This window comes from Argopecten irradians, chromosome 1 (assembly GCF_041381155.1).
Source record: "Argopecten irradians isolate NY chromosome 1, Ai_NY, whole genome shotgun sequence".
Taxonomy (NCBI): domain Eukaryota; kingdom Metazoa; phylum Mollusca; class Bivalvia; order Pectinida; family Pectinidae; genus Argopecten; species Argopecten irradians.
The window spans coordinates 10,777,644-10,790,674 of NC_091134.1; the positions used below are offsets into that span (position 1 = coordinate 10,777,644).

General features: G+C 35.9%; 1 protein-coding gene and 1 pseudogene across 1 annotated transcript; one reads left to right on the forward strand and one right to left on the reverse strand.

Annotated features, from left to right (window-relative positions):
• The first annotated feature begins 1,813 nt into the window (after window positions 1-1,813).
• On the forward strand, window positions 1,814-4,580 carry LOC138309524 (uncharacterized; annotated as a pseudogene).
• A 3,905-nt stretch (window positions 4,581-8,485) lies between these two features.
• On the reverse strand, window positions 8,486-10,110 carry LOC138309532 (protein zer-1 homolog). Its single transcript, XM_069250763.1, has 2 exons — window positions 9,987-10,110; window positions 8,486-9,842 (listed from the first exon to the last, which is right to left on the reverse strand). The coding sequence occupies exons 1-2, from the start codon at window positions 10,075-10,077 to the stop codon at window positions 9,631-9,633; spliced, it is 303 nt and encodes a 100-aa protein (XP_069106864.1). The 5' UTR covers window positions 10,078-10,110; the 3' UTR covers window positions 8,486-9,630.
• Between the last annotated feature and the right edge of the window lie 2,921 nt (window positions 10,111-13,031).

Here is a 13,031-nt window from a genome sequence, read left to right on the forward strand (position 1 = left end):
CTCCGTTGAAATAATCCACTTCGACTCCAAACATACATTAAAAGATTGTGATTGACATGAAGATAATTCTCTTATGCTTAGTTTGTTTGTTTGTTTGTTTGATTTATTAACGTCCTATTAACAGCTATGGTCATGTAAGGACGGCCTCCCATGTATGCGGTGTGTTGCGTGTATGTTGTGCGAGGTGAGTGTACTGGGAGACTGCGGTATGTTCGTGTTGTGTCTTCTTGTTTAGTGGAACTGTTGCCCTGTTTATAGTGCTATATCACTGATGCATGCCGCCGAAGATACCGAGCAACACACCCCACCCGGTCACATTATACTGACAACGGGCGAACCAGTCGTCCCACTCCATGTATGCTGAACGCTAAGCAGGAGCAGAAACTACCACTTTTATAGACTTTGGTGTGTCTCGGCCAGGGGACAGAACCCAGAGCCTTCCTCACAGGGGCGAACGCTCAAATCAAGGCCAAAAGTGAGGCGGTGCCAAGGGAGGCATTAGGAAAGATAAAGTCAGTTAGGAAGAAGAGAAAAGATAAGATCCTAAATTTAGTCGCCTTTTAAGATCATGCAATAGGGGCAGCAGGTACAATTCTAACGCCCTACCTGCAGGGCCATTATGCTTAGTACTCCATTCCGTAAAATAAAAATCGTATACATACAGTAGGATTAGCCTAGGCCTACTAATGTTGTAACTAGCCCAGGTGGAATTTAAAAAATAAACATCAAATGTAATCACTATCCAATAGCTCCAGATGCTTAATGAATGTTATTCGATTATTTCCTACTATCCTACCGTGTTTATGTTGAAAATTTAAAAGTTTAAATTGTAGTCATCAGCTGGAAGTCTAGACTGGTTCCCTTCCCTTAGTTCTCTACTCTCCGCCAGGCTGCGCTCCGCTCACTAGGGACCGGTAGCGGGTAACCATGATGATTTTTATTTGATTGGTCAATCTACATATCCGGTTCGCTGGTATCACTTTTTTTAGACGTGGGAAACCCCTTTACGCACGAAGCGACGGATCTTATAAACTGGTTCCCGCCTCAGTTACCTCCCTTGCGTACGCTTCACTGAGGACCGGTAGCGAGTAGCCATCTTGAGTGAGAATCTTGAAGACTAAATAATTTATTTGAACGATATATAAACAAAATTAAAAAAGATCTTAAGTTTTGAAATCATTTCGTGCTAACAGAGTTTAGTGTGTTCATAGGAACGACGTTAATGACGGTATTTTCTCCTAACGGAAGTAGCCGTCTCCATGATGACATATCATGCGCAGAAATGATGCTCACTACTCTGGAGTTGGAATTCTCACTCAAGATGGCTACTCGCTACCGGTCCTCAGTGAAGCGTACGCAAGGGAGGTAACTGAGGCGGGAACAAGTCTACTGGAAGTCATCTTTGATAGAAACCGAAACAATCAACGTCGTCTGTCACATTTTGTGGTTACGCTTCAAACTCGGGTCATCAAAGCGTTTGTTTCAAAGCGCCAGGAACACGAAGCGTTTTGGTAACGTAGATGATAACGTTATCTAAAAATAACCGTGCAATATACTTTTTCTATAAACTACTTCCGGAAAAATCGTGCAATATAGTTTTTTATCGGTGATCATGTGGCGTGTTTTTGACCAATGAGAAGTGACAAAAAATCCAGAAAAATAATAAATATATATAAAATTTCACTCCAGACGAAAAACAATAGCATGGAAAATGTTCTTATCAGCTTTAAATATTGTGTATTGTTTGCCATCTTTTTGCTTCTGATTTTGATGGTCAGAACGTCAGAACGTACTGACAAACATATCTCTGGCGAATTTGCATTGAATCCCATCATTGTGAAGCTAGGTGTTCCGGAGCGACTGAAATGTACAACAGTAGCAGTGTACTCAGCATATTTACATGGAACACATCGAACAGGTCAAACGCCAGTCTTGAAGCACAATTTAATCTAGGTTACCAGTGCTTAGCTTTTGACGCTGTATGTACAAAATACATAACTCGGAGCAAGTAAAATATCAACGTGATTGAAATGATTGAAATTAATTTATAGAACAAAAGTATTACATAATTAATTTTGATCATTCTATTATCTAGTAATTTCTTTATTTTTGTGTTTCTTTAGTTTGCTTCTGAATGGTCTTTCTGTGAGTAAAATTTCTATGGGTCTACCATAACCGCCAGTGTCTGTCTTCTGAATACAGATGAACAATGAGGACTACTACATTTGCTGGTCTGATGCTGTTTTTATTTACACAGATATCAACAGGTGAGATATATAATCATCTAAATATGTGTATACCTTCGGCCGGATCGTTACACATATTTTGATCGATATATCTGTCCCATTATTTTTAGACTACACACTCTAACGACACATTGAAGCAAAAGTATGTTTTATAAGCGTGATCCCTGCATCATTCAAATTGCAGTCGAGTCCTTCAAGTTCCATGTCAATATCCTAAGCATGCGTGCGTATTTTGATATAACTGTATTCTGATAAAAGACTTCCAAAATATCCATGGTATCAATTATGAGAAAAATTCTTATCTCACTTTTGCGTCCGTATTCATTCATTTTACTAAGCGTGTTTTTAGATAGAGTTTGACATGCAATTATTCTATCTTGAATGTACTTTGATTTTGAAGCTGTGTGCTTAAACATCAATAAGATCTGGGAGGAAGATATAACGGAAGCGAACCTTATCTATACGAATGGTGTTGTCTTTATTAAACAACTACCAAATGCTATTAAATGTGCACGAGCCTGCCAAAGACATTATGTGCCGTGTTTTAGACTATTCCTACACGACAACGACAGAAGAGTGCCGAGGGTACGATGGACTGTCACATGACTTTATCAGCCAATCAGACACTCAGATGTGGAAAAGTAAGTATTTACAAAACATCGCAAACAATATTAGGGGAAAATCTAGCTATTAAAAACAAACAAATCTCATAAACTATTGGACTAGCTACATATTATTTGCTTACTGCTGCTTTAATGGGGCTTATTCATCTTTATTTTCACTTTGCGTTTTTTCGTTGTTACAGAGACTTGTCGTTTGTCTGGGTATACGTACGACCCCGCTTTCCGTGTGTGTATCCGTCTGTACCCCATTGCTCAGACCTGGTTCCAGGCTTTAGAAGCGTGTTATGCAGACGCGGCTCATCTCCTCATAGTGGACACGGTTGATAAAGTTCGGGCAACGGTCACAGGGCTTCACAAGAATATATTCGCCGGTTAGTAACAGAGACATGTCTCATTGCCCGTGCAACCGGAGAGAAACAAAAAAACAATATGTCAGAACATAAACCCCGTGTAACAGCTTTTGCTTTATTTTACGGTGAATATACTGCGGAAACAAAGTTTTATCACCTATCATTAACTCCCAACTTTTCAATGGCACAAAAGTTAAAGTGACCAGTCGGGCAAGGATGGCTAAAGTCGGTAAAAATGGTGTGAATGTATCCAGTATAATTTCTTATGAAATAGAAAAATAAAATCTCTCGTCAAAATCTGTCTGCGTACAAAGAAATTTATTTAAACTATAGCAATCCTAAAACGTCCTCCCGGCTTTCATGTCCGTGGTTACATTTCCATGCAGCCTCGCTTTCAATGCTTTCAACTTTCTTTACTTTAATGGTCAGAACTGAGAAACGTAAGCAGAACTTGACCGTCGTATTAGTATGTGAGAACTTTTGGAAGGCCAATGAACGCATTGAGACTGATTTTCTTTGCCCGACTCTTCACTTTAAGATGTTTGGTCCTGCGAAAGTTTTTCGACCATATTGGATTGATTTTTTTATCATTTATTTTTTCTTAGATCTAGTAGGATAATTACCTATGACAAAAACATTTTGGGCTAACTGAATTCAAAATGGCTGCTTAGCTTTCATCTTAGATTTTAGACAAAATAGTTTATACAATACAGATTGCGGAAGTGTCCGACAGTACCCTGAGCTTAACTCGATTTGCCCTCTTCTACTTCCAGAATATAACTTCCGTTCACTCGGTTGTAGCTCTTCTAATTCTGGAAGCTCTTCCGTCTAAAGGCGGGAAGATCTTCCGAGAAGACTTCTCTTCTTAAGAAGAGCGTAAATCGATGAATTGAGTTCAGGTTGGTCCTTCAGGGAGTCATTTAGCGTTGCCAATCCTGACTCGTTCGTTTTATTTGTAGAAATACTCGTTACAAACATGCACCTACCGTAATCGAGTCTGCTTACTATTACAATGTGAAGGTCTAATATATTATGGCGTTATTTGTTTTTGATCCAGAAACTCATAAATGGTGGTTAGGAGGCTATGACAATGAAAACGGAACCAAATGGCTCAACAATGAGAACATTGACATACCTAGTGCTATCTGGTACCATCCTGCACAGCCGGACTGCGACTCAGAACAATGTATAAACTTGTACCTCCATCCTCTTGGGATAAATGACCAACAATGCTTAGATCTCATGTTCTACGCATGTCAGGAACGGAAATAAAATGTCATGTTTGCCATCCAGAATCACAGGGACTTGTAACGTAGGTTGTGAGAAAGTCTGCTGTGTATACATGTGTACTATATACTATATAAAAGGACATAGTATATAGTACACATGTATACACAGCAGACTTTCTCACAACCTACGTTACAAGTCCCTGTGTCCAGAATGGGACAGGGTCTGTCAACAATACGTAGACATACGCTGATATTTGTATTCAATAACCTTATTTATGCCAGGAGGTGAATAAAAAACTCGTTGAATCATCTGCCATTATAGGACATGTCAGCATTTTACTTTTTGTCCTCAAATCCATTTTTTCAAACCTGTTATTAAGTGATTAAACTGATGGGCATAATATACCAAGTACATCTGTGATATATCATTGGAGCTGTAGTTGCTATGGGAACCATCTTAAATATGTAAAAACTAGGAAATTGTAAAAAAGTCTATTTTGGCCCCTTTTCCAAAGCTTTTCATCTAGAAACCAGAACGCATTCTTAAACATTTTTTTTTATTTACACATTCTAAAATAATGTTAATTTTGTTCACGATTGCGCTCTATTGTCTCTTAGACAAAAATCATCAAAAAATATGCAAAAAATGACACAATTTGACTTGCTTTTTTCATTTAAGCATTGAACGTCTTTCAGCCCGCATTCATAGCCAATATGAATGCCAACTGGGCTGAGGCAAATTCCATGAAGCGCGTAGTGCGTTAGCCCTTCATCTTGAACATTCGTTGCTTATATTTACAATTTTATGATGAAATCCCAAGATATTATAATAAGTAAATAATTCATTATCGTCCAAGACAAAACAGCTATTTGAACAGCCACCTTCCGTGATCGCTGGCACAAGTATAACGTCACAATGATAATGACGTCATAATAAGCTGACACGGCAATTGTGACATCACAATTATAATGACGCCATAATTTATATTAAGTGGTTGGAAGTTCATAGTCTTGTGAATGCCAACTGCCTTTTGTAAGGTTATGTATCTAGATGGGCCGCAGTGAAAATGTAAATATAAATCGATGAAATTCAAAAATAGTGACATCGATACTTGTAATTTTTTTTTTCAAACTAATAAGTAAAATAAAAAAATGTGTTAGTATTTGATTCCGCTGACTAACCAAGGTATTATTTTTCCAATGGGCCTTAACGATCAAACTTTATTGATGTGCTTATGACTACTAGGTTTTTTTTTTCAAAGCAAATTCCTCAGCTTCAAATTTTACAAAATCTGTTCCCCTTCACCCAATGTGGTTTCTGGTCACATTTGATTTAAATCCAATAAGACCTTTATGACAAGTAGCGTTTTGAAAGAATTTAAGCTTCTTAGCAATTTCAAATGTCGGAAATGAAACCACGATCCGCGGGGGACCATAATGGTACAAAACACGCGTTTTTTTAGTAAAACGTAGTAACAAGTCACGTGCTTATACCTCATTCATGTCATTGGCCGAGAGTATGGGTAACTACATGTAGTAATCACAAGATTGTGTGTTTACTTTGACTTTGATTTCTCTGACATTGTATTATAGTATATATAATTTGGCCTTTTGACCAAGATTTTATTTTACTTGTGTTATATTTATCTGTTCTGAAACCTAAAGCAGGTAAATATGAATTTAGAATTTTATGAATTAAACCGAGAGTAGCCGATCTTCGCTGATCCTAGATTAGACGGTTAGACCGATTGAATTTGTCAATCCGCATTATATCATTTTATAAATAGAACGTGGCAATGGTTATCTATGACAAAATAGTACATATGTGCAAGTTAAAATGATATGCATACAATATTAATAACATTTGGGGTCTAAATATTTTTTCAATAAAATCAATTTCTCCGAAAAAATGGCAAGCAAACTATCACTATATTTGGAAGTAAACACACAATCACGTCAGTGGCGTAGGAAGATGAAACGTCATGGGGGGGGCAAAGGTCCTCAATATTTTGTAACACCCCCCCCCCCCCCCCCACCACACCTACAGGAGGAGATTAATTCAACTCCCAAACCATATAATATATGCTTTATGTTACATTTTTCATATATCACTCACTAAATTTAATCCTTGTACACATTTATAGACAGTGGGGTCGATAAAAGGAAATTAACGAATACGCAAATTGGCCAAATTAGCGTGTGAGCGTCGAAGGCGCAAGATTTTGGTGTTTTAAATTAGGGGTCTGAGAGGTGACCCCCAGGGATGAGTATTTATGTATTTTGATGATTTTGCGATCGCCCGAAAGCACGAGAAATTTTGGTGTTTGGGGGTCCGGGGGTCTCCCCGGGGAAAAAATTACAATTTAGAATAGCTTAGATGAGTTTTTCGATGCATTTTGATGAATTTGCAGCAAGCGCCCAAAGGCGCGAGAATTCGGTGTTAAGGGGGTCCGGGGGGTCTTCCCATGGAAAAAAATTACGATTTAGAATGGCTGAAGATGAGTTTTACGATAAAGTTTAATGATTATAAAGCGTTCTTAACACGGTAATTTTTCGATTTAAAGCTATCCTGCATTTAGAAATGATAATTGTGTCGTCATAACATTATGGAACCCTACTCGATCTGAATATACCGGCTTCAACACCATCGGTACATTGTGTAACAGAAAAAAATGAATTAATTGTCTCGCTAAGACATATAAACAAATTGATCTTTTAAGAGACATTTTTTAAATAGTACATAGAATCCCCTTGAATGGACATTTTTAGTCTAGTTTTGTGTGTATTGAATTTTTACAATTTAAGGTTTGACATTATGTGCTTGAACCGTTTTAGGAAATGCGCCGCGCAGCGGAAAATTTTTCTAGAATGAAGTACGAAAAATGTGCAGGAGGACCCTTTTTTTCTTTCAAATAAGCTTTTTTTAGATAAAATTTTCAGTCGGCGAAAATGGGGGGGGGGGGCAAAAAGACATGTTTGCCCCCCCGTCCTGGCAGTTGCCCCCTCTGCCCCCCCCCCCCCCCCCCGCTTCCTACGCCCCTGCACGTGGTCACTAGTTACCCATAAAACAATTACGTGCTGTATCTCCATTTGCCCACTTTTTATAATCTGATAATTAGCAGAATGGTTTATTGACAAATTATATCTCTATTTCAGAGAAGAGTGAACCTGGGATTTACCTGTGTTTTACCTGTGAATTTCCACCTGTGCTATACTGTACTTATTTCATAAGGGTATCATTTATGCATAACAATGTACATGCAATGGAAAATCTTATTACATGGAAAACTCTATTAAAAAACATAAAATTAATATTTTGGTACTAACTTCCGCAAAAAGTTCTTTCTATCATTATTGACAAACATGATAATACATACATACCATACAAACAGCAACATAAAACTTCATCTACAATATATAACATGAATATGCTAAACATAGAAAAAAAAAACGTGTGGAGTTGGGGTGTTATGGTTATCTAGTCGTATCAATACATTTTAATAATCATATATATTAGCGGCTCTTTTCATACAGAAATAAACCTTCTCATTGACATTTTACTGAAATCTGAGGGTCTTATTTTTAGGGCACATTGGACATCCAACAGTGTCAAAATGATTAAAATTTCAAAATATACCTCAGGACCAAAGTTCACATGATTAAAATTTTTCAAAATTTGTTCACAGGTTTGATGGAAGCAAATCACTCTTCATAATCAAAAAAGTCAAATTTATAAATCACTGACCAACTTCAAGGCCCAGCATATAGTGTTTATATGTCTTCAATTTGTTTCATTATTTGTTTCATTATATATTCTAATTCAGGTGACCGTTAAGGCCCATGGGCATCTTGTTACAGTGTGATAAAAGTGATGCGCATTGATATATATAATACATGTCAATTAATCCAAATATTACATTCTGACAAAAAAGGATATTTAATCTATTAATATCTCATACTTAGTAATTATTTCATGGAGGATATTTTAGCGACCAGCTGGATGTTTCCAACAAATTGCGAAAATATCATCCTTGATGAAAAATAGCTGGATTTTCTCAATGTCTAACCTATATATACAGTACATGTATGTTTAACTTTCTTGTTACTGTAGAATTGGAATGTCGGGACATCAGTGAAGTTTGATATACAATGTATATGGAATACAACTGTATATGATATAATTAATTAGATACATGTATATTTATATGTGTATTGACACATGTATCATCCTACAGAATTGAACAGTTTCTTGTGATATATTCTCTATAAAGCTACATAAGTACACATGTCAACATTACAAGCATTATTGTCTTGATTGGGTTTTCCTAATAACGACAGATGTAGATGGGTTTTTTTTTTTTTTTAATTTTAACTAATTCTTGAAATTGAAACAGTTGGTAAAAAACAATTTGCTCTTCCTATGACACTTCGCCTAAAACTTGGATGCAAATTTGTTCTTTATTCTTATCTCAACGTTGAAATTTACAAAGATGTCACATATAAAATATTATGCAAAATTTTCTGTCAAAATGATCAAATATATATAGTACATTGTACGTACACTGTACTGTATATATTGATATCTTTCTATTTCCAAGACTTTTGACAAACTATCGGTAGCGCAGGTAAATGAATACAGGTAAGCTCAGGTAAAAATTATTATGAAACTGACTATAATTGGTTTTCCATTGTTCTCCTATACCAACACTTTTCTTTGTTCTCTAAAAAGTGGGCAAATGGAGAACACACCATCTGAACCATCAGATATAAAATACAGCATATATTTACTATCACAAGCCTACTGAAAATCCAACGTCAAAGTGAAGATGTATGATTTTTTTCCGCAAGATCTGGTCATAGCATACTTTCTTAGAACAAAATCAAAGTTAAAGCACTGAACAAATTTTAAAATAGTTAAAAAGGGTGATCACTCTTAAAACTGATGCCATCACGTCAGAAACAAAACTACAACACATGATTGTAGACAATATCAAACCTTAATGTTCATAAATAAAATTATATGATAATGACTAATATATAATATAGTGATAACAGTGACAGTTACAATGTTGATGACAATGATGAGGATGACGAAGATGATTATGGTGATGAGGATGATGATGATGATGACAACATTGATGATAATGTCTGAAGAAAGTTATGGAGTTCATTTAACAAGTCATCACTCCATCTCAACATCGCTTTCGTCTTGACTATCCTCTTCCACCTCCTCCTGCTCACAGCTATTGTCCATGACTTCTGCCTCATTGTGTACTTGTGACAGAACCTGTTTGGCCAAAGCTCGCACTGCGTTTGTTGGACGGGGATCCTGAATCACTTGTTCCAATAAATCAACACCTCCTTCCTTCTTCAATAAACTGCAGTATTTCCCCGCTACAGGTCAACAAAAGATGTTGCAGTTTTAAAGTGCACTTAATCATGTAGAAAAATTCTTAGTATTCGTTAGGCATAAAATAAAACAGGTAGTAATATAGCTAGTACTTATGGTAAAACAGAGTAAGATTGACCAGTACTTACGGTAGACTAGGGTGAGATTGGCCAGAGCCCAAACTGACCAGTGTTGAGCTGCTGTTGTGTCAAATGCTCTGAGTAGCTTAAAGATCGGCATGAACGACCTAAAATAGTCAAAATATAAACCTAGAATGAGGGAGTAGGTGACTTACTCACAAAAACTTCCTTTTTCAATGAGAAAAATGTGCAAGCTAAAGCAAAATGTCAGATGATCACTAGTTAAACTTTTACACTTTTTATGTTTTAAAAAAATATCCAGGAATCTTTCCATATGTCTAATGACCTAATTACATGAAGATATGATCCTGTCAGAGCCTCTTTATTCCTGTAGAGATTAAATATTTATGCTAGACTCCCACCAGCCATTGGACACTGCAACATCAAGCATGATAATCAAAACCAAAACGGCGGTAATACAAATATTAATATGCACCGAGTTTGAATTTAAAAATGACGTTAGCACGCAGCTTATTGAATTACAATCGAAAGTATATTTAGCAAGCAACGAGACGGAATTAAAGATATTTCATACTTATGCATCTTACTCATACTAAATCAGACTTTCTGATTGGCCGATTTTTGTTCTTTGTATCTCTATGAAGAAAAATTCAAATGGCTCGAACACCCAAAATTACCGTGATGCCTTAATTGAGACATCGACGTTGCATATTGATTTGGGAAAAAATAAATTCTTGGAATCGGACTTATAAACATCTGACAAAAGTCTGATAAAAAATATATTATTGTTAACTGAATTAAGCAGAGAGTTATGATAAAAAGGCATAATATATATATATTGTTAATAGAATTAATAACAAGAGTTTGATAAAAAAGGCATATATATATTGTTAATAGAAATAAACATAGAGTCTAGATATAAAAGGCATTAAAAATTGTTAATAGAAATAAACATAGAGTCTGATAAAAAAGGCATAATATATAATTGTTAATAGAAATAAACATAGAGTCTGATAAAAAGGAATAAGACATACTGTGAAAGACATATTGATCCTGATTACAGTCTCCCAAAACACGCACTTCGCACTATACATACGCTACACACTGCATACATCACTGTACCCAACCCAATAAAGAAAAAAAAAGATAGTGGACATAACTTCAGTAGTTAACAAATTATTTCCAATCATTTGATACTTGTTTTTATATAAATGATTTAAAATTTTTGCGCCATTTGACACTTCAAAAACTAACAACAGCCAAAACTTTCAACTTTTCTAGAGGTATGCAAATAATCGACTAATCAGGAATACAGATATAGTATGAAAACAAAGAAAAACTAGAAATTGTCACTGGACAATTTGACGGGCTTTTCACCAACAAGAATTTTCTTTCGAGGTCATTCATATTAACAAACTTGGTAGCAGTAATCGCAACGTGTTACAGGTCCAATTGCAGAAAAAGTCATCTAAAAATTTAAGGATTTTTGGCCCATATGACCTTGAATGAAGGTCAAGGTCAATGATATTATTAAACTTGTTAGGAATTTATGTCAGCATGCTACAGACCAAAAATTAGGTCTATGGGTCTTCTAGAACTGAGCAGACAATTTTTTAATGATTCTTTTCGAAAAATTGCACTTGTAAACTTTGACCCTTATTCCAACCGAAAGTTGACGTTTTACAGAAAAGTGTTACTATAGTAATTTGCTCCATTTTTTATTTTACATAACATATTTAAAACAGAAAAAAAATGCGTCAGGCCGTCAACGAAATATTGACATAAGTTTAAAACCGGAAGAGAGGTCATAGCGGCCATATTGAATGTCCGACCAACATAAAAATGCTGCTATCTCGCCTTCAACTCATGCCCTACAAAATGGTGACATGAACATTGGTATATATCTTGTCATTTCAGAGATCCTTTGTATACTAGTTTCTGTGCAGAACAGTAATAACAAACAGAACAAAAACAACAGGTCTTTTCATTCATTTGTGAAAAGCCCTAAATATGCATGAATATGCATGAATAATGAAAAAAAAGTATAATAGGTTGGTCGATCAAAACCTAATTCGTCAGTTACGCTCCATGTTTGTCAAATACCCACCATTCACCTAAAAATTAGTTACGCAACTTTAAATTTCAGTTACCCACTAAATGTCAATACAGTGATACCTGGGAGGCCATCCTTACATAACCTTGGCTGTTAAAATAATCAAACAAACAGACATGTGTCCGATTACAGTCCCAATATTGATAATTATCATCTTGACTACAAAGGAATGTCCTTTTGAATTAACGCTACAAAACTTACCTAAGAAGGTGTCCTTGTGAGCACCAAACTTTGCGGCCCACATTTTTTCTTTTGTGTCCAGTATGAGGAGATATGCCGTGTCGTTAGAACAGGCTTGCTGAGCTTCGAACCAGGTCTGGGCAGTGGTATACAGACGGATACACACACCCAGGTCTGGGTCATACGTATACCCGGGCAGACGACATACACCTACAATCATATAGTATAAAGACAGTATTGTAAGTCTGTCTGCCGAAACGTTTTACAACATTTGATGAAGTAATAAATATGAAAAATGTTTAAACCTGCATAAAATCTGAAAATAAGTCTTCATGTTGAAAATTCTAAGCATTTCTTAAATTTGCGATATTTGGTTGTCGAAACCGTAAATAGTTTCTTTAATACATAGTTCGACTAATTTACAATGAGGTCCACATGTGTTATTTTGTTATTATTCTGTTACTAGTGAACTATTACACGGATTATCGACTGTGGATCTTCTCGATTCATTGACTGTAACTTCACTCAACATTTTTAGGTGTTTTCGCCAATGCTCATTTAAGAAGAAATTGCAAGACTCGTTTTATAATATCGTTTAACATCTTAATTCATTTTCAGAAATTGTCGATTTTATATGTTTGTTTTATGTTTTTTTCCCTGTTTTGTTTAGATTATCCGTACTTATTTCCTAAATGGTTTTGTAAGATTTAGTTGTCTTACTTTTCCACATCTGCGTATCCAGTTGACTAACAGAGTCATGTGATGATCCATCGTACCCTCGGCATTCCTCGGCCGTGTTC